Source organism: Mesoplodon densirostris, chromosome 10 (genome assembly GCF_025265405.1).
Source record: "Mesoplodon densirostris isolate mMesDen1 chromosome 10, mMesDen1 primary haplotype, whole genome shotgun sequence".
In the NCBI taxonomy this organism is placed as follows: domain Eukaryota; kingdom Metazoa; phylum Chordata; class Mammalia; order Artiodactyla; family Ziphiidae; genus Mesoplodon; species Mesoplodon densirostris.
The window spans coordinates 71,547,244-71,572,923 of NC_082670.1; the positions used below are offsets into that span (position 1 = coordinate 71,547,244).

At 39.5% G+C, this 25,680-nt stretch overlaps 1 protein-coding gene across 1 annotated transcript in view; it reads left to right on the forward strand.

The window, feature by feature from the left end:
* RBM6 (RNA binding motif protein 6) overlaps positions 1-25,680 on the forward strand; it is a 108,755-nt gene that overhangs the window by 21,761 nt on the left and 61,314 nt on the right. Inside the window, exons 3-6 of the mRNA XM_060109298.1 lie at positions 1,080-2,358; positions 3,777-3,866; positions 5,379-5,448; positions 25,574-25,647. Coding sequence (XP_059965281.1) covers positions 1,080-2,358; positions 3,777-3,866; positions 5,379-5,448; positions 25,574-25,647 — 1,513 coding nt within the window. The remainder of the gene's footprint in view (positions 1-1,079; positions 2,359-3,776; positions 3,867-5,378; positions 5,449-25,573; positions 25,648-25,680) is intronic.

Below are 25,680 nucleotides of genomic sequence, written 5' to 3' on the forward strand. Positions count from 1 at the left end.
TTCAAGCTCAGTAACCTAGGTACCTAATTGCCTATTTAAATTCCCTAATCTTTTACCAAAGTCAAAACATATAAACTGGTCTGGAGCTTAAGACAAAGTGAGGAAGTTAGGTAGTATGAAAGATTGGGCCAAGTCTCATTTATCTCTTGAGTTCTGTAAACTGAGAATGTGAATTTAATACTATGTTTATTTTAAAATATATTGTATTACCATAAAAAATTAGATGAGGCATTAGAATCTAGAAAATCAGCTTCTTTTTTTGGGACCTGGTGATAATGCTTGAAGGCCTAATGCTCTCTCTAGGTCCCTTTCAGTATTAAGCTCCTGGATGCTGTTGCTTGGTTTAGTCGACTTAACACATGCTTTGTGGCATGATTCATGCTGCCTTCTGAGATACCCTTGAGTAGTTACAATAATAGGACTCAGGTGAGAGCAATTCTAGGCAAAACCACTGTAGAACTAGGATTTAGATGCAGCCAGGACTGATGCTCAGCTGGTGAACACTGGTGTACTCCTAGTGATTTACAGCCAGTGTTTCTTCATTTTGGGCCTGCATCCATTCTGACTGGGTGGTGTCCATACTGTGGCTGTAATCAAATATTTTGGAATGTTACTCCTGTATGCACCAATGAGAAAGACACCTCCTGAAACCTACTGTATAAAATTTACAGTGCATTGATTTTTCTGATGTATAGGAATCATCATGCTGATCTTGGAATTCTAAGTTCCCTGGCTATAGGAAATGGAAATTTTTGTAGAGTGTCACCATTGCTAGCTTATCTGGTGTTGCGGATTTTCCCTGTTGCAGGACTGGGTGAAAGCTTTTTCTGCAGCAGTCATGTTGAAAACCTTGTGTTGACTTTCCTCGTGTTCTGAAATGGGAATATAAAAGTTTACTACGCCACTTCGTCTTAAAATAGCAAAACATTGCTGTTTTCTGCAGATCTAGGACCTTGTTACAGAACTCTGCCAAAAAAAAATGTTTACAGAAGAATGTGCTGAGATTAGAGAAGAATATGCTGGTGTGTAGATTTCAAACTCTCTGGACAATATGAATAACACTGTCTTTGTTTCTACAGTGGGAGCCAAGAAGAAAGGTTTGCTCCCGGGTGGAACAGGGATTATCCTCCTCCTCCCCTTAAGAGTCATGCTCAAGAGAGACACTCTGGCAACTTTCCTGGCAGAGATTCACTTCCCTTTGATTTCCAGGGGCATTCGGGGCCTCCCTTTGCAAATGTAGAGGAGCATTCTTTCAGCTATGGAGCTAGAGACGGACAGCATGGTGACTATCGAGGAGGGGAGGGACCTGGACATGATTTCAGGGGGGGAGATTTTTCATCTTCTGATTTCCAGAGCAGAGATTCATCACAGTTGGACTTCAGAAGTAGGGACATACATTCTGGGGATTTTCGCGATAGAGAAGGACCACCTATGGACTATAGGGCTGGGGATGGTACTTCTATGGATTATAGAGGTAGGGAGACACCTCACATGAACTACAGAGACAGGGATGCTCATACTGTTGACTTTAGAGGTAGGGATGCTCCTCCACCTGACTTCAGGGGCCGGGGCACTTATGATTTAGATTTTAGAGGCCGGGATGGATCCCATGCAGATTTTAGGGGAAGGGATTTATCAGATTTGGATTTCAGGGCCAGAGATCAGTCCCGTTCTGATTTTAGGAATAGAGATGTATCTGATTTGGACTTCAGGGACAAAGACGGAACACAGATGGACTTCAGAGGCCGAGGTTCAGGTACTAGTGATCTAGACTTTAGGGACAGGGATACACCACATTCAGATTTCAGAGGTAGACACCGGTCCAGGACTGATCAGGATTTTAGGAGCAGAGAGGTGGGACCTTGTATGGAATTTAAAGATAGGGAGATGCCCTCTGTGGATCCAATTATTTTGGATTACATTCAGCCCTCTACACAAGATAGAGAACATTCTGGTATGAATGTGAACAAGAGAGAAGAATCTGCACATGACCATACAACAGAAAGGCCTGCTTTTGCCATTCAGAAGGGAGAATTTGAGCATTCAGAAACAAGAGAAGGAGAAACACAAGGTGTAGCTTTTGAACATGAGTCTCCACCAGACTTTCAGACCAGCCAAAGTCCACTTCAAGACCAGGACATGTCACAGCTTTCTGGAGGTGAACAACAGAGTTCGGATGCTGGTATGTTTAAAGAAGAAGGTGGTCTGGACTTCCTTGGCCGGCAAGACACTGATTACAGAAGCATGGAGTACCGTGATGTGGATCACAGGCTTCCAGGAAGCCAGATATTTGGCTATGGCCAGAGCAAGTCTTTTCCAGAGGGCAAAACTTCCCAAGATGCCCAACGGGACCTTCAGGTATGTTAATGGAGTGGATTGCTTTTTTGAATTTTGCTTTTTCATAAGACTTTTCTGAAGGGTGAAGTGTAGAGTCCAGGACCATTAGTCCTAGGTCTTAACTTTGTACATCCATTAAAAAGCAAGATTTGTATTCAATGTACATCTCTAGAGAAAGGGCCCTCAGTTCAGATCATATTTTTGATGTGTGTCTCTTCATTATTTTGCTTGATGGTACTGATCGAAATGCTTTGGGATAATTTAGTTTGAAAGTATTTGTCTTTGGGAGTTGGTTCTCTCAACTCTTACATAGTCAGGCCTGTGGCTGTTTAGGGTTCATTTTCTTATTTAAACTCATTTAGAGAATACCTAGGATATAGAGATAGAGAATACCTAGTTATGAGGAGGTGATGTTAATGTTGCATGTATTCTATTGAAGCTAACTTAATTGACTTAAATGTTGAATTTCTGTATGTATAATCTAATATATATATAATCTAAGCGAGGAGAATTATGTTTGCAGTTGGACATTGAAAATATTATCTTTTAAAATAGGTATTACCCATCTCTATTGAAGTTTCTGTTGTTTTGGACAGTAATTCTAAGACATGCTAACCAGATAATGGATTTTGAGAATGTTAGAGGCGGATAGCCATATAATTTATTGTCCAAGTCAGGACATTTTCAAGAGTAAAAGAGGACACTATTTGTAATTATGCCAGGAGAGTAGGCATAACTGGGAGGTGTGGTCACGTAGTTATAGGAGACTTTTTTTCCCAAAAGTTAAACCCTTTTTATAACTGTTGAAATGAAAGAGAATCAGTTAGAGCTGAGACTTTTGTGAATATGGAAAATGCAGATTTCTCTGAATTGTACTGTCAAGTTATATTGTCAGATGACACCTTTTGACTGTTCTGGAATTTGTTTATAGATGACATCTTTGATAAGTGACATCTGGTTTTATTTATTTATTTGCTGTTTTCTCATTCAGGAAAAGAAAATTTTAGTTTTGAGAATCTAGGTGATTTTTTTCCTGTTTATAAAAGTCGTATTCAGTGTTGTTTCTCTTAATTTTCTGCTTTACTATTTTAAAATTCCCTCAATGACCATGGATCTTAGCACACTTGTATTCTAATGATTTGAAATAAAATTTTGGGGGAATTCCCTAGCAGTCCAGTGGTTAGGACTCAGCGCTTTCACTGCTGGGGCCCGGGCTCAATCCCTGGTCGGGGAACTAAGATCCCACAAAGAAAAAAAAAAAAGAAAGAAAGAAATCAAATTTTGGAACTCAGAAAAATAGAGACAATTATAATTTTTTACATCTTCATATGATGTAAGTCATTTTGATTTTTGATCCTGAGTACCTGTATTTCATGTTGTTTCATTTTGCGCATTAACATGTATTTGTTTCTAAAATAATTTTTTATTCTGGATTCAAGGATCAAGATTATAGGACTGGCCCAAGTGAGGAGAAACCAAGCAAGCTTATTCGATTAAATGGGGTGCCTGAAAATGCAGCAAAAGAAGAGGTAAGCCTTTTTTTCTTTTTTCCTTTTCCTTTCTTTTCATCAATTAAAATTTTTTTTTAACTTTTTATTTTGAAAAATTGTAGATTCCCAGGAAAGCGTAAAGAAATATTCAGGAAAATCTTGGTTTTCCTTCACCCAGCTTTCTCCCGCCCGTCCCCCAGTGTCAACATCTTGTATTACTGTAGTACAGTAGCCAAACCAGGAAATTGGCTTTGGTATAATCCATAGAGCTCATTCATTTTTCACCAGTTACACATGTACTCAACTGAGGTGAGGTTTGTTAAAAAAAAAAGAAAATTATGACAAATGATTGCTGTCCTTAGACCTGATAATCATCCTTTAGGGGATGATCCAAGATGCAGTTACATAAAGATACATAAAGATGTGGTTTATTGACAGTAGTAAAAACTGGGAGCTGCCTAACTCCTCAGTGGTAAAGGACTTGGTGACTAAACTATGGATGACCTTAAGGAAGAGTTTGGTCAGAATATACAACAACCAGAGCAGACAGTGCTTTACTCTGTATTAGGCATTGTGTGATGTTTACAAGCATTAGTTCATTTAATTATCACAACATCCTATGAAACACGTACTCTTTATTCATTCATTCCAAATATTAAGCACTGTTGTATTCCAGGCAGTGTTCTAGGCACTGAATGATATAGCAGTGCACATTATGAAGTCACTGCTTCCATGGATAATAAAAAAATAAGGAAAAAAAAGAAAAAATCAAGCAGTGATGAATGCCCTGAAGGAAACTAAAGTAAGGGTTTAGAGCATCATTGGGGTATAGGCTATTTTAGATTGGGTAGTTAGGGAAGACATCACTGAGGAAGTGACATTTGAGCCCAGGCCTGAATGCAAGTGAGAGAACAGTCCATTTGAAAATGGGGAGAAGAACTGACCAGGCCGAGGGAGTTCAGGTACCCTGGCCCTGGACTGGAAAGAGCTCAGTGCATCATCTTATGTTTGAAAGATGAGAATCCGGATGCTGAAAGGTTACACAGCACATGAGCAGGAGAGGCTTGGAATACAGGCAGTCTGATTTCAGAGCTTGAGTTCTTGAGGTTATGCTCTTCTGCTTTTTTTATGTACTTGAGAATTTTTTTTTTTTTTTTTTTTGGTGGTATGCGGGCCTCTCACGGTTGTGGCCTCTCCCGCTGTGGAGCACAGGCTCCGGACGCGACCGCTCAGCGGCCATGGCTCATGGGCCCAGCCGCTCCACGGCATGTGGGATCCTCCCAGACTGGGGCACGGACCCGTGTCCCCTGCATTGGCAGGCGGACTCTCAACCACTGCGCCACCAGGGAAGCCCTGTACTTGAGAATTTTTAAATAATTATGTTCTACTTATTCAGCAGTTTTTGAATGCCTGGAGTGTGTATGGCTCAATTTTGCCTTTGTAAAGTAATCATAGCCTTAAATTATGTAGAATAAAAGCCACTAGGGGAAATATAATATTCAATATTTGATTATGATGTGTATCATTACTGTACATACCATATTCTTGCAGATTCTTAATGCCTTTCGGACTCCTGATGGCATGCCTGTAAAGGACTTGCAGTTGAAGGAGTATAACACAGGTGAGTTTCATGACTTGCATGCAGCCTTGGGTTAGGAAGAGTCTTTGTCAGATCTCTGCATCTTGTGCTACTCAAATTTTTTTTAAGAAACCATAGTTAAGATTTTCAGAAGTCTCCTGTTGATGCGTTCAAAGAACAGCCAGCTTTAGTGTTAGCTGTGGTTCTTTGTGGATGTTTGTCCACACATGGGCAATAAGGATGCATGTTCCAGTTCTTCTGAGTGCCTGTGAGATATAAAGTGAGTGTTGTAGCATTTGTCCCCAAATATATTTTATATAATTAAATCATTAAACTTACTGCTTATGTTCTTCATGGTGGTGGAACGTTTACATTTGAGCCTGGTAAGATTTTAATTATCTTACTATATGTAAAATTTTACATTTCATTTCTTCAGCGTGGAATTTTCAACTTTCCAGAGAAATTGTACAAATTAGTGATTTCTTGAAATTTTAGTCTTATTCTGCGAACAGTCTCCTGCAACAGCTATTTTGTTGAAACCCATGAATAGATCCAGAAGAGCTTTCTTTTTGACCTCTGTTCTGTGGTCTGAACTGCAGATTAGATTTTCAGAATATCCTCCTAGTATTTTAGAGTACCAGGTTTGGTCAGTTTCTTCAAATCTTATTACAGAAAAAGTAATCAAAAGTGAAATGCCATGCACTCAGGGTATTGGACCAATATTTTTAGGACTACACATATGAAATGGTTTAAAAATAAAGGTAATATTTAAGTGATCTATTTTGCAGAATTTTAAATTGAAGAAGTAGAGCATTAGTCTTTTCACAAAACTTAGAATTTCAGTAATTCATGTTAAAGAACTCTTCAAGTAAGAGTAAGCCATATTTTTGAGTAGATAGTTTACTTTTAAACAGTTTACCATGGAATAAAATTTTTGCATTAACTAGATAGCTTCTTTCGATTGGTTCTACAGAGGAAAACTATCCACAAAAATAAATTTTTGTGCTTGAAATAATCTGGTGTTTAAGTACAGAAATTTTTTTTCTGTAATTTGACAACAAACTCAGAAGCATTATTTCTCAGAAAGCTATTGTTTCTTTGTTTTAAATATGTCAACTCTAAATTTGTGGAAACATGACTAAGAGTAGTTATGTTGTTCTTGCACACCACTTTTTTGGCAGGGAGGGGCATGTGTCTCATACAGACTTTCTTGATTTACTATTAACTTTGGGAATTAAAAATAGAATTTATAGGCTGCCGTTGCTTTTTGACTCATAGGGCAATAATTTCAGCTTTTATGTTGTTTCATGAACTGTGCTTTCGTTAAGTATTGGTATTTTTAGGAAAAAGCATGTCTTGATGTTTAAATAGCAGCAATTGCAATTCTTCCATTTCTTTAGTAGTCATTGACTTTCTTTGTGTATTGTCAGATTTATTAGCAGAGTAAAACCTACATTAACTTACATGGTTCACAGAGGGAGTTCTTAAATTTCCTGGCTGTGGTAGCTATTAAAATTATAGCTGGCACACCAGAGATAATGATACACATGTGAAATTGTTCAAGACAGGACAGTGGTTTAAAAAAAAAAATCAGCTTTCAGGAAATGCACTTTTCTTGGCATTTTAATATATGAGTGATAGTGTAATAAAAATATATGCACATACATATGTGTATGTGTGTGTGTATATATATATATATATATATGTATATATATGTATATGTATATATATACCTTTTAAAATGAATGGATTGGATTACCAGTCCCATGTTATCCATATTACATCACTGTGTGGCAAGTAGAATGAACTTTTTAAATTATCAGTCAGATCATGTTATTCCTCTGCCTAACACCCTTTAACACCTTTCCATCTCAGTTGGAAGAAATTCCCAACTTCTTGTTTTGACTTACACAGTCCTGCATGAGTTTGCCCTTGGCTGTTTGTCTGACCTCATCCCATACTGCTCTCCACCTTTCTTATTATACTCTAGCCACACTGAGCCTTTCTCTAGTCCTTGGCGAATAAAGACTTCTTTCTCTCTCAGGGCCTTTGCACTGCTCTTCCCACTGATCCTCACTTGTCTTTTGGGGTTTAGTTCTTGGCTTCAGTTTCAACTCTCAGAGGCCTTGCCCCACCATCCAATCTAAAATCACTCCTCAGTCATTTTTTATTGTATCTTGGTTTGTCATCATAGGGTTTATCACTTTGATATTTTTCTCAGTGGATTTGTGTGTCTTATTCCTCTCACTAGAGAGTTAGCTCCATGATAGCAGGAGCCTCGTCTGTCTTGTTCCCTCCTGTTTACCCAGTTCTTGACACTCTGCCAGGCCCTGATGGGTTCCCAGCATGCCTGGAATGAATAATGTGGTGTATGTGGAGTAATGTATATGGAGAGCAGCTGTGGTCTCCTTTCAGGTGAGGTGTATTAAAGGGTAGTTTAGGTTTCACAGCCGGGCACTCTTATGTATCTGCTGAAGAACATACCTTGAAACAATCAGATGTTATGAGAACTTTAACATTTACTTGTTCAAAGGTTTTGCGTGAATTTTAGTAGAAATGGTGTCTTTTATAAATGGCAGTCAATTTTTTAGGCTAGGATAACCTGCAGAGACCATGTAGGATGGATGTTGATCATAAGAGGGGGATTGTGGGGTAGAGTTCATCCTTTTAGCTGATGTATTGGGGAGCTAGTCTGTAACAGAGAAAACATTAATGCCTCTTCACTGACTCAAGTAATATCAGTTTAATTTTTGTCTCATTTAGAGCTGTGTAAGTACACGGCCACAACTTCTATCCAAAATCTGTGGGGTCAGATGAATTTATGAATTTTTTTGAATATAGAAAGGTAATGTGGTACATAGCTCATACATGAATTATTTCTCCCAGTGGGATGTGTATCAGATGTAATACTTCTGCAGCAAAATGAATATTCTCACTAAGAAGATGACTGTAAAGAGACTAAGTGTAGTATATAGATCAAGATTTGTCTCCAAATGACTTCACTGAAAATTTACCAAAAACTTGGTATTTAGGGGATATTTGGATTTTGGAATTGCAGATAAGGGACTGTGAACCTACACATATTTTGTACGTTTAAGTTTTTCTATTGCCGTGTGCAAATATATAATAACCCTATTAGTTGTAAAAGTACCTTGACTTACATGATCATATTTCTGGGGAAAGTATCAGGAATGAAATGTCTTTTGGTGACTGAGCAAACAAACTCTGGTATACACATACAATGGAATACTAGTCAGCAGCAAAAATGATGAAACTATGTGTGTGCATGTAACAACATGGATGAATCTCAAAGGCATTATGCTAAGTGAAAGAAACCAGACTCAAAAGGCTACATATGGCCCTGAAAAGAAATAAAGTACTGATACATGCTACAACTTGAATGAACCTTGAAAACATTATGCTCAGTGAAAGAACCAGGCACAAAAGACCACATATTGTCTGATTGCATTTATATGAAATATCCAGAATAGGCATATCTGTAGAGACAGAAAATGGATTGGGTAGTTAGGTGGTTGTTAGGGGCTGGAGAAGAAGGAAAAGGGGAGTGACTGCTTAATGGGTATGGGGTTTCCTTTTGGGGTGATAAAAATGTTCTTCTGGAACTAGATAGTGGTGATGGTTGCATAACACGGTGAATGTACTTAATGTCACTGAATTGTACACTTTAAAATGGTGCATTTTATGTTCTCTGTATTTGATTATAATTTTAAAAAATACTGCATACTGTATGATCCTATTTATATGACATTCTGGAAAAAGCAAGATTATAGTAATAGAAGATAGTGGTTGCCAAGGTATTGGGGGAGGAGTTGACTGTAAAATGGAAGCATAAGGGAATGGGGGGCATAATGGAGCTGTTTTATATATTGATTGTGGCAGTGGTGTATCAATGTTAAATTCACTGAAGTTGGTAACTACTGTGGTTATGTAAGAGAACATCCTTATTCTTAGGAGATACACAGTGAAATTTTTAGAAGTAAAGGACCATGATGTATGCAATTTTTTCATGGGGTTTAGAAAAAAAAATTGATGAATATGGAGAAGGAAGGGAGTAGATATGACAACATGTATCAATAGATGAAACTGGTAATGGGCATATGAGTGTGTTCTTTGTACTGTTCTTGCAACTTTTTTTTGTAACTTGGAAATTATTTCCAATAAAAATGTGAAAAACTGACATAAACCTGATGTATCCTATTTTTAAACAATCAGCAGAAATCTTGCAAGATAAAGACTGCAATGAACTATTTCTGTCAACAAACTATAGAGCAGTGGTTCTCAGAGTGGATCCTAGACCAGCGGTGTCAGTACTACCTCTAACTTGTTAGAAATACATATTTTCAGATTCCTTTCTAGACCTTCTGAATCAGGAACTCTGGGGGTGGGGCCTACCAATCTCTGCTTTAACAAGCCCTCCATGCGATTTTTTTTAATGTTTATTTTATGTATTTATTTATTTATTTGCTTGTGCCGGGTCTTAGATGCGGCAGGCAGGCTCCTTAGTTGTGGCATGTGCACTCTTAGTTGCAGCATGCACGTGGGATCTGGTTCCCCGATCAGGGATCAGACCAGGGCCTCCTGCATTGGGAGTGTGGAGTCTTAACCACTGTGCCACCAGGGAAGTCCCTCCATGCGATTTTTGATGCACCCTGAATTGTGAGAATGATTGCATTAGATTATTTGTTTGTAGTCTTTATTCTAGAACTTTTTTGCACCATTTAAAATAGACAGTAAGCAAGTGGACCTTCTGTAAGTAGAAAAGCCTAATGCATATGTGCCTTAGGAGCCCATGGCAAGGCCTTGCCTACCTGATATCAGTTCTGCTGTACAGAGCTGGGGCAGGAACTGGAGTAGTGTTGATGTTATTTAATGTTCTTAGTTCTTCTTTCTGTTTATGTAGCATACTTCCTCCAGAGTTCTTGGAATGGTTGTAGGTGTTCTCATTCTCACAGTGTTTCTCTGATATTTGAATGCAGACAGAACTGCTGTTGATTTTTAGATGGACTTGAATACTGACAGTATAAAGCTTGCTGTGATTTTTTTTCCCAAAGGAATTTGTATCATTTAAGTAAAAACAATATAGCTTACGGATTATGTTTCCTAATAAGTCTCAGACATAGAAAGTAACTCTCTTACAGTAAACTGAAGTGCTACAGAATTGTTTTAGTATTGCTTCATTAAGTAGTGTCAGAAAGTTAGAAGGTTAATAGGGTGGTGTTAGTAGGAAGAAGCAATATCTTGCTTTGATTCTGTCAGTGTTCATATAGTGAGTGGACACAGTTTTTGTGACCCTGTGAAGGAAATTTCTTCTTAGGAAGTAAGCATTTGCAGCAACTGAGTCACTTGGTCTCGTACCCTAGCATTTTGGGTATATTGAAAGTGTCAGAGAGGCTCTCTGCATTTATTAAGGGAACAGGCTCATATCCTTTCATTTTTCACAATTGAAATGGTTTGAGTTTTTACCTCTGTGTTGGTAAAACAGAAGTGCCTTCCTTAAGAAAAGAAAAAACTCTGAGAGGATCTTTCAGTTTAGGGGCAGAAATCCACTGTGAAATGGGTTGACACGGATGATACAAAACATGCATAGTTTATGGTATTCCAGATGGAGTAGCTCAACATCATTTAGAAAAAATAAATTATAGTTGGAAAATGCAGATACACATTTTTGCTTTTTTTTTCTGGCACTTACAGAATAGACAAGTAAAACTTTTAGTTCTTAGGGGAAAACTGACAAATCAGAAAATATCACACTTACTTGTCACATCGCTAAAACTACAGAAGATGTTTTCAGCCAGGAGACTTACTGGGTTTGGTACCACATTTGGGGAGGGTGTTTACAGATGAGCCTTAAGGAAAGGTGGCTGAGTTTTAAAAATAAGAATGTCTGGGAAGCCAGGAGGCACTTTTTAGGGCTGGGTGGGTCTTATGGAGGCAGTGGATGGACTCTATGGCTGAGTGGAGAACAGTATACCTGGAGAAGAATCCTGTGATGCGGTCCTAGAGGGATCAGGTGAACTGGGGAGAGGTGCTGGAACTAGGGTTAATTTTAGTCATCCTTGGCATTACCTGGGGATTGGTCTTGTTTATTTCATTTTTAACGTTTCCCACCCCAAAGACTTTGAGTAGAAGGTTTTGTTAGAGAATATGGATGTTTTGTGACTCTTACCCTCACTTTAAGGGATTACCTCTCCTGAGAGATTACCTTGGTGTAGACTCTGGAAATGGACAACTTGGCTAAGTACCATGAGCAGAGACATGAGCGAGTTGTCTCTGATGATGATGTATTCTGAACCTCATTAGGTGGTGTGGTACTTACTGCAGAATAGGGACTCACTGGACTATTGGGAATGATAGCTTGAGGTCCCTGTAGACTTCATAGGAGCAGTAAGGCACTAAGGTTTAGTGACTAAGGGAAGTTTGAGTTTAGGTCTGTCAGCTAGTAAGGGGAGGGGTAGCCTAAGAGGATATAAGTATGTTTTCAGGGCTTGGTCAGGGCTGGGTACTTTTGAGGGTTTGTTGCTGACTTTAAAGTAGAATCCCAGTACTGTTTTGGAAAGCAAGACTTTAGAATTTCTGGTTTTACTTAATCTTTTTCTTTGGGGTAGTTAACTTTCCTAACACTTAAGATGAAACTCATTTTCTATTCTGAGAGCTGGTTTATTCTTCAATTTAAGCTTCCTTATTAAAACCCCTTAATTTAGCAAGGATGGTTAGTGGTAGTTTGCAGCCCTGGTAGGGAAGTTTCAATATTTTTATTGACTTTTTTATTGGGTTCCCTGCATGCCACCTTTCCTTGGGGCTTTTGGGTGTCGAGTCTTTTTTTTTTAATATGGTATTAATTAGTTGATTGATTGATTGATTATTTATTTATGGCTGTGTTGGGTCTTCGTTGCTGTGCGCTGGCTTTCTGTAGTTGCGGCGATCAGGGGCTACTCTGTTGTGGTGCGTGGGCTTCTCATTGCAGTGGCTTCTCTTGTTGCGGAGCACAGGCTCTAGGCACGCAGGTCAGTAGTTGTGGCTCACGGGCTCTAGAGCTTCTCATTGCAGTGGCTTCTCTTGTTGCGGAGCACGGGCTCTAGGCATGCAGGTCAGTAGTTGTGGCTCACGGGCTCTAGAGCTTCTCATTGCAGTGGCTTCTCTTGTTGCGGAGCACGGGCTCTAGGCACGCAGGTCAGTAGTTGTGGCTCACGGGCTCTAGAGCGCAGGCTCAGTAGTTGTGGTGCACGAGCTTAGTTGCTCTGCAGCATGTGGAATCTTCCTGTACCAGGACTCAAACCTGTGTCTCCTGCATTGGCAGGCAGATTCTTAACCACTGCGCCACGAGCAAGTCCTGGGTGTAGAGTCTTAATCTGGATCTGAGAATGGGACATCCTTTGCAACCCAAGGCATCACTTTATTCAGAAGCAAGGACCACCAGCTTGGCAGTTTTTGGTTGGTAGACTATGTAGCATTGGAGGTCTCTATCTAAACCACACAGGACATCTGTAGGTAGAACAGACAGGTGACAGTATAGCATGACAGTGATGAGCAGATGCCTTAATTGGCAGGTTATATTCTCTTCCCTAGAACTATTTGGCTGAGATGGAATTTGCCTCTCTGAAATGCATAAGGTGTTTGAACTCTGTTTATAGCCCTGTGTCAGTTCACTGCCTTTCTGAGTTCCTCACTGTTCTTTAGGTAGAATTGCTTCTGGCTTCTATAGTCCTCACTTGTCTTTTTGGTCAAATGCTTAGGTGGCTTTGGCTGGATCTTAGTTTGTATAAAGCTGTATGGGGCTTCCTGTGCCTTTTGGTAGTTAGAAGAATTCACTGAAGAGTTCCCTCTGATGGAGTAGCAAGAAGAAAAAAGTCATTAATCAGCCTGAATAGTGCAGGAGCCTGCTTGAGTCCCAGCTTCAGTCCAGGGAGGAAAAGTCATTTATACAGTTACCTTCAATGGGAAGCAGATAGAGGCCATCCATAAAAACTATTTATGGGATTTAAAGTACATTGGCTTCTTCCTTTAACTTTCCCCTTGCAGAACATCTGATTTGTACTCACCCTTTCTAGCTTACATTCTCTACCCTCAGAATGTAAATTAAAGCAATTTTTCCCTACTTCCATGTTTCTTACTTAGGTTATCACTTAGGTCTTCTATCTAATTTAAATACAAGCCTCTTAGGAACTATTTGGTGGTAATGATTACACTACTTTGTGAATATACTACTGAATTGTACACTACTGAATTATACTACTTTGTGAATATACCACTGCATTTTATGGTACGTGAATTACATCTCAATTTTAAAAAATAAGCCTTCTTGAAAACTGGTTGACAACTTTTAGAGGCAACAGGATTAAAAGAGAATAACACCTAGGTGAATGCTTGAAGGTAATCACTGGTCAGAGAGATCAGCAAATGAAGTGATGTCCCCTGAGTTTCAGAGAAGTAAAATAAATCAAGACTTTTCATGGGTATTATAGAAAATGATCAGACAAGAAGTAGAGAAAAATGCATAACAGATGGACCTTTTTTGTGTGCTTTCTGGAAGGCTCATTGTACCTCTGTTCCAATGCATTTTTTTTTATATAAACATGATCCAACTATATGCTGTCTATGAAAGACTCTCTTTCTTTTATTTTTATTTTTATTTGTATTTTTATTTTTGGTTGCGTTGGGTCTTCGTTGCTGTCCACGGGATTTCTCTGGTTACGGCGAGTGGGGACCACTCTTTGTTGCGGTGCAAGGGCTTCCCATTGCAGTGGCTTCTCCCGTTGGGAGCATGGGCTCTAGGCGTGCAGGCCTCAGTAGCTGTGGCATGCGGGCTCAGTAGTTGTGGCGCACGGGCTTAATTACACTGCGGCATGTGGGATCTTCCTGGGCCAGGGCTCGAACCCGTGTCCCCTGCATTGGAAGGCAGATTCTTAACCACTGTGCCACCAGGGAAGCCCCCAATGTATATTTTTTAAAAAGAATATTTTCAACCTCTAAAAATGTAGATGGGTTGTAAGAATTTGTAAATTCTCAGAGAGAAGCTGTTTTCTACATAGGAGACCTTTGGAGGCCTCGAAGGTCTTGGTTATTTCAGTCTCAGTATTGGGGAAGTTTCTCTACTATTTCTCCTTACTAAAAGAGGGCTGCTTTGCCTTCAGGGGAGTTTTTAAATGATCTGGAGCACTTTGAGATGTTTAGAGTGGTCTGAAACGTGACTTCTAAACCACCTCAAAATGTACCTTAGGAACCAGGATAGGGGAAATGGTAGAGCTTAGTCCTGGCTCTGTTGAAAGAATGTTAGTTTTGTTGTGGTATTGCCTCTTTTGGTTTTGTGGGGCCTACTGTTTTTTTTTTTTTTTTTTTGGCGGTTCGTGGGCCTCTCACCATTGTGGCCTCTCCTGTTGCGGAGCACAGGCTCTGGACGCGCAGGCTGAGCAGCCATGGCTCACGGGCCCAGCCGCTCCGTGGCATGCGGGATATTCCCAGACTGGGGCATGAACCCGTGTCACCTGCATCGGCAGGCAGACTCTCAACCACTGCGTCACCAGGGAAGCCCTTGTTTTTGTTTTGACCACGATTTTAAAAACTAGATTTGGACTGGAAAGAGAAAAAAAAGATATTCATTGGCTTGGTTTATATCTTTCATGGTTCATTCAGTTGTTTTAGGGGCAGGGGGAACAGGAAAAACAAAGTAAAACAAAACAAACAATTCCTTTCGTGTTTATTTGAATGCCCACCAGTGCTTTTGCATTTATCAGGAATGAATGTTGGTTGTCACAATTGTCAGACACATGTTAGAAAATCCCATGGTACAGGAGTTGGGGTGGGAGCTGTGGAATAGTACTTCATAGCTCTCTGGTGAGGGAAAGTGACTAGATAAGGTCATTTTGATTTTCATTTTATTTATTTATTTTTTAATTGAAGTATAGTTGATTTACAGTGTTGTGCCAGTCTCTGCTGTACAGCACAGTGACTCAGTTATATACATTTAGACATTCTTTCTTTATATTCTTTTCCATGATGGTTTATCAAAGGTATTGAATATAGTCCCCTGTGCTATACAGTAGGACCTTGTTTAGACAACATCATTTAAAAAGATGAATCAAATGTCCCTGACAGGGTAGGAAAATCATTGCTCAATAAATGAAGCTTAAGCTTCATTAGTTTTTTCCTAATAACCGAGCAATTGAATTTTTGTCACAAATTAAATGATTTCCTGCCTTTGCTTGTCTTTAAATCAAAGAAGAAAATATTAGCCAAGCTACAAAAATTCCTGGTTGCAATGTGTGAGGTTATGTGTGAATTGGTGGTTAAATAATATTTGTGTAAGTATTGGGATATGTTTCTTCAACCTGAAAGTATTAGCTAACATTAGTTAACATGTATGTGCTAACTTTGGAAATAAAATATTGGATGAGTAGATCCTGTCAAGAAAATTTTTTTTTTTTTTTTTTGTGGTACGCGGGCCTCTCACTGTTGTGGCCTCTCCCGTTGCGGAGCACAGGCTCCGGACGTGCAGGCTTAGCAGCCATGACTCACGGGCCCAGCCACTCCGCGGCATGTGGGATCTTCCCGGACCGGGGCATGAACCCGTGTCTCCTGCATCGGCAGGTGGACTCTCAACCACTGCGCCACCAGGGAAGCCCCCTCTCAAGAAATTTTTGTCAAAAATTCTGACATACTTAATTTTAATTTCTAAAACTATGCAGTGGTGTTATGTTGAGGGAGTAGAGTGTTCTGTTTGTATAATTGTAAGTAATTTAAAATTCTGTATTTTTTAGAAAATTTTTCATTTTAGCTTTCAGATTAATATCAAGTCCTAGAAAGTGCTCACCTTGTTTATCAGACAGTGAATATGTTTGACAATGTACAAGCATATCTGATGAAAGGTTTTGGTAAATCTTAATCAAGAATAGTCCTGTACAGCCTCTTCAATAAGTGGTGCTGGGAAAACTGGACAGGGACATGTAAAAGTATGAGATTAGATCACTCCCTAACACCATACACAAAAATAAGCTCAAAATGGATTAAAGACCTAAATGTAAGGTCAGAAACTATCAAACTCTTAGAGGAAAACATAGGCAGAACACTCTATGACATAAATCACAGCAAGATCCTTTTTGACCCACCTCCTAGAGAAATGGAAATATAAACAAATGGTACCTAATGAAACTTCAAAGCTTTTGCACAGCAAAGGAAACCATAAACAAGACCAAAAGACAACGCTCAGAATGGGAGAAAATATTTGCAAATGAAGCAACTGACAAAGGATTAATCTCCAAAATTTATAAGCAGCTCATGCAGCTCAATAGCAAAAAAACAAACAACCCAATCCAAAAATGGGCAGAAGACCTAAATAGACATTTCTCCAAAGAAGATATACAGACTGCCAACAAACACGTGAAAGAATGCTCAACATCATTAATCATTAGAGAAATGCAAATCAAAACTACAATGAGATATCATCTCACACCAGTCAGAATGGCCATCATCAAAAAATCTAGAAACAATAAATGCTGGAGAGGGTGTGGAGAAAAGGGAACACTCTTGCACTGCTGGTGGGAATGTGAATTGGTACAGCCACTATGGAGAACAGTATGGAGGTTCCTTAAAAAACTACAAATAGAACTACCATATGACCCAGCAATCCCACTACTGGGCATATACCCTGAGAAAACCATAATTCAAAAAGAGTCATGTACCAAACAAAATGTTCATTGAAGCTCTATTTACAATAGCCCGGAGATGGAAACAACCTAAGTGTCCATCATCAGATGAATGGATAAAGAAGTTGTGGCACATATATACAATGGAATATTACTCAGCCATAAAAAGAAACGAAATTGAGGGCCTCCCTGGTGGCGCAGTGGTTGAGAGTCCGCGTGCCGATGCAGGGGATACGGGTTCGTGCCCTGGTCTGGGAGGATCCCATATGCCGCGGAGCGGCTGGGCCCGTGAGCCGTGGCCGCTGAGCCTGTGCATCCAGAGCCTGTGCTCCACGACAGGAGAGGCCACAACAGTGAGAGGCCCGCGTACCGCCAAAAAAAAAAAAAAAAAAAAAGAAACGAAATTGAGCTATTTGTAATGAGGCGGATAGACCTAGTGTCTGTCATACAGAGTGAAGTAAGTCAGAAAGAGAAAGACAAATACTGTATGCTAACACATATATGTGGAATTTAAGGAAAAAAAATGTCATGAAGAACTTAGGGGTAAAACAGGAATAAAGACACAGACCTACTTGAGAATGGACTTGAGGATATGGGGAGGGGGAAGGGTAAGCTGTGACAAAGCGAGAGAGAGGCATGGACATATATACACTACCAAACGTAAGGTAGATAGATAGTGGGAAGCAGCCGCATAGCACAGGGAGATCAGCTCGGTGCTTTGTGACCGCCTGGAGGGGTGGGATAGGGAGAGTGGAAGGGAGGGAGATGCAAGCGGGAAGGGATATGGGAACAGATGTATATGTATAACTGGTTCACTTTGTTATAAAGCAGAAACTAACACACCATTGTGAAGCAATTATACTCCAATAAAGTTGTAAAAAAAAAAAAAGACAAATACCATATGATATCACTTATATGTGGAATCTAAAATATGACACAAACGAACCTATCTATGAAACAGAAACAGACACACAGATGTAGAGAACAGACTTGTGGTTGCCAAGGGGGGTGGGGAGGGATGGACTGGGAGTTGGGATTAGCAGGTGCAAACTATTGTATATAGAATGGATAAATAACATGGTCCTACTGTATAGCACAGGGAACTATATTCAATATCCTGTAATAAACCATATGGAAAAGAATATGAAAAAGAATGTATATGTATGTATAACTGAATCACTTTGCTGTATAGCAGAAATTAACTGAACATTGTAAATCAACTATATTTCAATAAAATAAATTTAAAAAAAAAGAATAGTCCCGTATTTTAAAATGACTGTATGGAGGACAAGTGCTGTCAGTAAGTTAGCAGCAGCACAGGGGCAGCTGTCTCATCTTTAGTCCCTGAGAGCGCTTTGTAATAGAAGCACAGGGGTACTGAAATGTATTGTCTCATGCACCCCTGAAACCACCCTGCAAAGGAGTTACCATCATTGCTACTTGGCATATGAGATAACCCAAGCCCAGAGAGAAGTGGCTTGCCTGAGGGCACATGGTGAATTAGCTGTAGCTTCTTGCCTATGTACATAACTGTAGAAGTTACTTTCTTGTGTGTTGCTCCAGTGAAGATACTCATTACAAGTGATGTGGCATTGACTGAGCGCCACTGCGTGCCGGGTATTATGCTAGTGTTGGGTGTATAGAAATGAAAATATCCCCCTCCCCCACTTAGTCTGGGACCTCTGTTGTTCTGGGATCATTTCTCTGCATGGGCAGTTTTCTTCAGCATTGATGCTACTCCTCTCTTGGGTGATCCGCTTGCCACTACTGTACCATCTTTCCTGTCAGGTTGGAGTGTTCTTAGCTGGGGAGAAAAACTCAGATCTTATTCCTGATGGTTGATCTGTAGGTTTTTTTGTTTGTTTTCAAGTGAACAAAAATTGAACTAGACCATTGGCTCTAAAAAGAGTAGTTGTTCACAGATTTTTAAAAAGTCCTGGGGGTTTAATATACAGGGTTGTGACTGTAGTTAACAGTACTGTATTGGATGTTTGAAGGTTCAGTAAGAGTTGATCTTTAAAGTTCCCATCACAAGGAAAACAAATCGTAACTATGTATGGTGATGGATGTTAACTAAACTTATTGTGGTAATCATTTTGCCGTATATACATATATCAAATCATCATGTTGTGTCCTAAAAGTAATACAATATTATTTGTTAATTATAGTTCAGAAAAAAAATTAATGTTCCCTTTTTTGACTTACATAGCATTTTGAGATGGTCTATGCTTATCTACTTGTCATAACTCTTCCATTAGACTCAGCTCTCTGAGGGCTAGGACACTCCCCTCCTCTGTGCTCACATAGCATTGTAAATGTCAGTGGAATTGAAATGAGTTGAATAAGGGTGAGAATTTCCTAACAAATGTTAATCTGGGCCCGAGAACCATCATCAGGGTGAAGTGACCCTATGATTAATTTTGGATTTTGAAAACTACTTGAAAATACAAACCAGAAAAAATAACCAGCTGGTGCAGATGGAAAGCTAGATAAAATAGAACCATATGCAGTTTTCAAAAATTTAGCAAGTAATCATCAGTGCATATCTTCATAGTTTCATCTGTTTTATTATAAACCAGCAATCCTTATATGCATAGTTGAAGGAGAGAGAATTGAAAGTGCTTATAATATGTCAAAGTGATGATTTCATACAGGCCAATTTCATTCTTTCCAGATGGTATTTTGACATGTAAGTCAGATATTTTCCTAGTTTTCATAATGAAAGCTGCAGGTACATACTCATTTGAGGTTTTAACATAGCAAAGTACCTGTTGGAAATCTTTCACACAGGCCTCCTTTGTCATGTTATTTCCATTGATGGGAATTCAGATACCTGGATCAGTTCTGTTTGACTTTTGTTAAAATCTCTAACCTGATAATATTTTACTTTTCTTCCAAACACCTATATTCCCAGTGAAATGGAATTAGGAAAACAAGACCAATAGAACTAAGCCCTCTTGAATCTCTATTAATATTTTTCATGGTGCTTTTTATATTCATAATGCTTTGTTTCCACAGAAATATTACTCCTTGTTTAAAGGGAAAAAATCCCTGTGTTTTTCTTTTTTTTTTTTTTTTTGCGGTATGTGGCCTCCCCCGTTGCGGAGCACAGGCTCCGGACGCGCAGGCTCCGGACGCGCAGGCTCAGCGGCCATGGCTCACGGGCCCAGCCGCTCCGCGGCATATGGGATCCTCCCAGACCGGGGCACGAACCCGTATCCCCTGCATCGGCAGGCGGACTCTCAACCACTTGCGCCACCAGGGAGGCCCCCCTGTGTTTTCTTTTTCCTCAAAGATACCCAATAAAATTTAAAAAATTAATTTTTCCCTCTGCCTATGTCCTTTAAAATCCTGATTCTTTTTTACATTTCATAGTTGGTATGTATATTCTGGCCTTTTTCAAAGTCAACCAGTACTCTCCTAATGGGAAATTCAACTGGACTTGTTTATGTTCAGTTGGGTTTTTCTTGGTCAGTTTGAATATAGGGCTGCTCATCTCATTTGCTTAAATAAAAATCTTGGTGTATAACTGTTATGAAAACTGGGCTTGGTGTAGACTAACGGCTTGAATGATCAAGGGCCATGTTTGTCAGCATCACTGAGTCAGCTTTTCTAGGGACAGAGATAAAGAATTAGTTCTGGGATTGGATATTATTTATCAGGGCTTTGTTTTCTGTACCTTGTTTCCCCCTAAGCACCTGGTTAGCTATTATCACAGATACTTTTTGGGGGAACAGGCAACCACATGGTTAATGAAGATGGAGAAGAATTGAAAATTTAATATTACCTTTATAGATTTCCTTCCTTTGCCTTGTTCTCATCCTTCTCAACTGCAAAAAAAAGTATAAGGAGCATTCACATTTCTATGAGAAATCTATACATTTAGGTTAGAAAATGGAGTAAGATATGCTTTTTAATAGTCATACAAATAAGCCACAAAGACCCATCAGCCCACCAGGTTTCTTCCCAGCATGTGATGATGGAAGAAAAAGGTAATAAAAGAGACTTTTTTATTACTCTTTTTAGGTGAGAATCTGTCTGTGGGACTGTTAACACTGAGTTTACCATCTTGATGATTCCAGATGGTTCCTAGCAATTCTGAATGCAAGGTTGGTTGGCAGTCTTCAGAACATTTAGGTCTCTGAGTGGAACATCTTCTGTGTCTACTAGAACTTTTTCTGTGAATTATAAAATTACATTTGAGAACTAAAGGAAAAAAATTCCAATTATCTCAATACAACCACTGTAATCATTTTTGTTTACAGTTGTGTCACATTACATCATTTTCAGATTTCTGTATATTCACCTGTGCTTGCTCAACTCCTCTCCCCTACCCCACACCCCATTTTCCCTCTCATGGAGTGAGCATGAGAGGTGGGGGTGTGACTCGGCTGTGACTTCAGGTGGTCTCTCCAGTTTTCTCTGAGTATGAGCATTCACTATGCTGGCTGTGATTCTGTTATTTAAAGTGATATATTTTTCATACATTATGGCCCTTAAATGCAAGCCAACCTCTTCATCTGGTGTCAGCCAAAAGAAAAGTGATCTGTTGCGACGCTGGAGGAAAAACTGGCAGTGTTGGACTTAACCTATGTTGAGAGATGGTATGTTGTTCTTCACCTTGGGGTGTTCAAGTATGATATTGAAAATGCATGGTTTTCATCTCATATGCTGACTTTTGTCTCTGACCTCTGAATTAGATGCAACTTCATTGTATTTAATTCTAGTCCTTTTTCCTATACACATTTTATATAATTGTTCTCAATTTTAAAGTTTTAAAAATATACTATATTCAATATACTATATGAAGTATCTTATCATATTGTAATTTTTTTTTTTTTTTTTTTTTTTTTTTTTTTTTTTTTTTTGGCGGTATGCGGGCCTCTCACTGTTGTGGCCTCCCCCGTTGCGGAGCACAGGCTCCGGACGCGCAGGCTCCGGACGCGCAGGCTCAGCGGCCATGGCTCACGGGCCCAGCCGCTCCGCGGCATATGGGATCCTCCCAGACCGGGGCACGAACCCGTATCCCCTGCATCGGCAGGCGGACTCTCAACCACTTGCGCCACCAGGGAGGCCCCATATTGTAATTTTTATAGCCATCATTTACAACAAGACTTTTGGGTTTCTGTCTTTTCAGAAGAATTTTGATAGCCAGTATATTCAATCCATGAAAGTGAATGCTTTCTAACTTGCACAGTCAGGCCCACTCACAATGGTTCTGCTATAGATATTTTAGAATAAAAATAACTGTTGTGCTCCAATTTCAGTATTTCTTAACTATAGACATAGTCTTATCTGTGCTTAGGCATGTGGGATCCTTTCTGTAATTGGGCTCTGTGGAGGTTGGAAATCAGATTAATTTATACAGTGTAGTGGTTAATAGCATCAATTTGAATCTGGACTTACTGGGTTTGAAGCCAGGTATTGCTACTTACCACTGAGGTGATTTTGAACAAATTACTTGTTCGTTCTTTGACTGCTTCCCCATGATGGGTAAAATGAAGTTAATAGTATTTACCTTATAGGATAGTCATGTGAGGATTAACTATATGTAAAATATTTAGAATACAGTCTTGCACCTACAGGTGCTTTGTAAATATTACTTGGTATCATCACCCATTTTGGCAGTTTATGAAAATCCTTATAGTACAACTCTGAGTCTTGGACACACAAAATGCTTTGGATCAAGATTGGGTCCTTTTTAATTTTTATTTATTTATTTTTAAAGTTTTAGGTATTATAGTTAAAATTTTTTGCTTTTTCTGGCCACACTGCATGGTTTGCGGCATCTTAGTTCCCTGACCAGGGATCAAACCTGGACACCAGCAGTGAGAGCACCGAGTCATAACCACTGGACCACCAGGGAATTCCCTAAACTTTGAATTTCTGTTTTTGTTTGATAAAGTTTCAGGCAGAAGAAGTTGAATGTTGGGCTTATAAATTTAAATATTATATCTGAAGTACATTGTCAACATATAGTATCTCAGGACTGTATAGAGATGCTATTAGATGCTCATTATTTCTCCTCTAGATGCTCATTATGTCTCCTCTAGTATCTTTTCCTTTGCAGTGACATTAGTATCAAAGTCTGTTCGCAAAGTATGAATGTTGCCATGAATCCTTTCTTTTTCTGCACATAGATTCTGTGTGCTCCTCTGGGCCGCAATAGTTACTTCTTTAAGAACAGAAAGGAAACTCAGGGCTTTGCCAATTTGGTGTTGGTTCCCTGTGTTTTTCATTTTGGCAGCTACGGAGAGGGTTTGCTTTCCATACACCTGGACGCTCCTTTGACGATGTTCTGTAGAGGTAATCAACACACTTGAGAGTATATCTGCTTGTTACGTAGCTGCCCCTTTCTGATTGTGGACATACATTTGAATGTTTACAGTAGATACTTGGTGATAAAAGGCACCTTAGTTGCTTCTGCTCTTCTGCAGTGTTTCCCAAGAACACTCAGAGCCCTTTACAAAATGCAGAATGTTTTATGTATGAGATGTTCACTGAGTTGAATCAAGAAATCCACTTGAAAGGAAATATGTAACAAAACAATTTCTACTGTTAATAGGGTATATACAAATGCATATACTGTTTCTCTAAAGTAGTTTCATTTCTCCAAATAGTTACTAATCAGAGAAGACTGATTTTGTTGTGGTAAGTTTAAATAGAGATTCCAGGGGTTAGTTCTAATCTGTGTTGGTCAAAGCTGTGAAATCAGGTAGAAAGTCTCTGTCCACGTAAGGGGGTGCTGAGATTTCTAGTAGCTTTCTTTTCTTCCTGGTCATTTCCTAAAATTCAAAGGAAGAATCAAATTATACCATTGTAACATTTCATAATGAACTTGGAGTATGTAACAGATCTAAAGCCTTACCTATATCATAATAAAACACTTCAGGCCATTCATTCCATGTGACAAGGGATCCAACCCATTTCACCAAGTTTGGTCTGTTTTTAAGTTACATTTTCTCTTGCCCTAGCTTTTTTGTTGTTGTTTTCCTGTTCCTTTTTTTTTTTTTTTTTTTCTTTTTTTGGCCTTTATTACCTTGATTCAATGATACCAGTTTTCTATTATTATATATACTTTGTGCTCAAAATTGACCTAGGTTTTGTGTGGTTTCTCTTTCCCTGAGTTTTATTTCTTTTTTTAAAAAAATTAATTTATTTATTTGTGTTTTTAAAAAATTTTTTGGCTGTGTTGGGTCTTCATTGCTGCACACGGGGCTTTCTCTAGTTGTGGCAAGCGGGGGCTACTCTTCATTGCGGTGCGCAGGCTTCTCATTGTCGTGGCTTCTCTTGTTGCAGAGCACGGGCTCTAGAGCTCAGGCTCAGTAGTTTTGGCACGTGGGCTTAGCTGCTCCGCGGCATGTGGGATCTTCCCGGGCCAGGGATCGAACCCGTGTTCCCTGCATTGGCAGGCGGATTCTTAACCACTGCACCACCAGGGAAGCCCCTGAGTTTTATTTCTTATTTGAACAAATCACATCTTTTTCTTGGTGTTCCATCTGCACAGTGTCACTCCTAAAGATGAACTTCTTTATCCCGTGAGGCAGTGGAGTGGAGGAAACATGGAAGCCACTTGTGGAGCATTGCTTTAATAAGTATATTTTTGTAGTCATATGGTGGCAGTATCAAGGAAATTATAGGATGGGGTTAGTGTTAGAGTTTATCAGCTTGTAAATCCCATGACTTCCCATCTCATGGGTCACGAGAGTCACAGATGACACTTGCTCAGGAAAATGGTGAAGGGTGTTTTGTGCTCTGATGGTACATACAATTCTTGAACATGTACTGATTGCTAACAATTCCTGTCTCTCCCCCAGCCTACCCCAACTTTGTGCATAAGCACAGTTTTGGACCCAGCCATTTGTACTTACTTATGCTTTTACACCTTCTTCCTTTCATAAAGATTTTAGCTGGCTTATGACTTGAGTTGAAACAAGGAAAAAAAAAGAGGAGACCTGATATGGTCTGTCCCCTGCCAACCAGAAGCTTCCTGTGGTATATAGTTGCCTCAGTCTGTCAGCACTTCTGTCTTTGAAGGTGGTTTCTGCTTGATAAGTGGTGACTATTAGCATAGCTCTGAGATAATTGCTTCTCCTTCCTCTCTTGGGATACATTTTTTTTCCCCAGATAATTTTCTGTTCTTGTTGACCTTGTTTTTCCAGAAGACTCAGCCTGTGGTTAAAATGTTTTGGGTCCCCCTTTGAACTTTCTGTGGGATTACCCAATTCTGGGGCACCCTCACCAGATCATCAGTACTAAAGAGGGCAAAGAATCTTCTTGGTTAATAGAAAAGACCATTTTGGAATGACTTTCTAAGTCCAGAAACATCCAGACTTTCCTTCAGTACTTTTTTCTGTTTGGGGTAGCAGCTTTGCCTAGTACAGGGGTGGGGGGTGCTATGGGGAGGGCTTGTGTTTAAGGGGTTCAGAAACAGGGGATTTAAGTGTGTCTTTTGTGTTTTCAAGGCACTAACACCACTCCCGTCTGTATTTAAATGCTGTCCCCAGGTTACGACTATGGCTATGTCTGCGTGGAGTTTTCACTCTTGGAAGATGCCATCGGATGCATGGAGGCCAACCAGGTTGCTTTATACTTCGGTCAAATGATGCTGGAA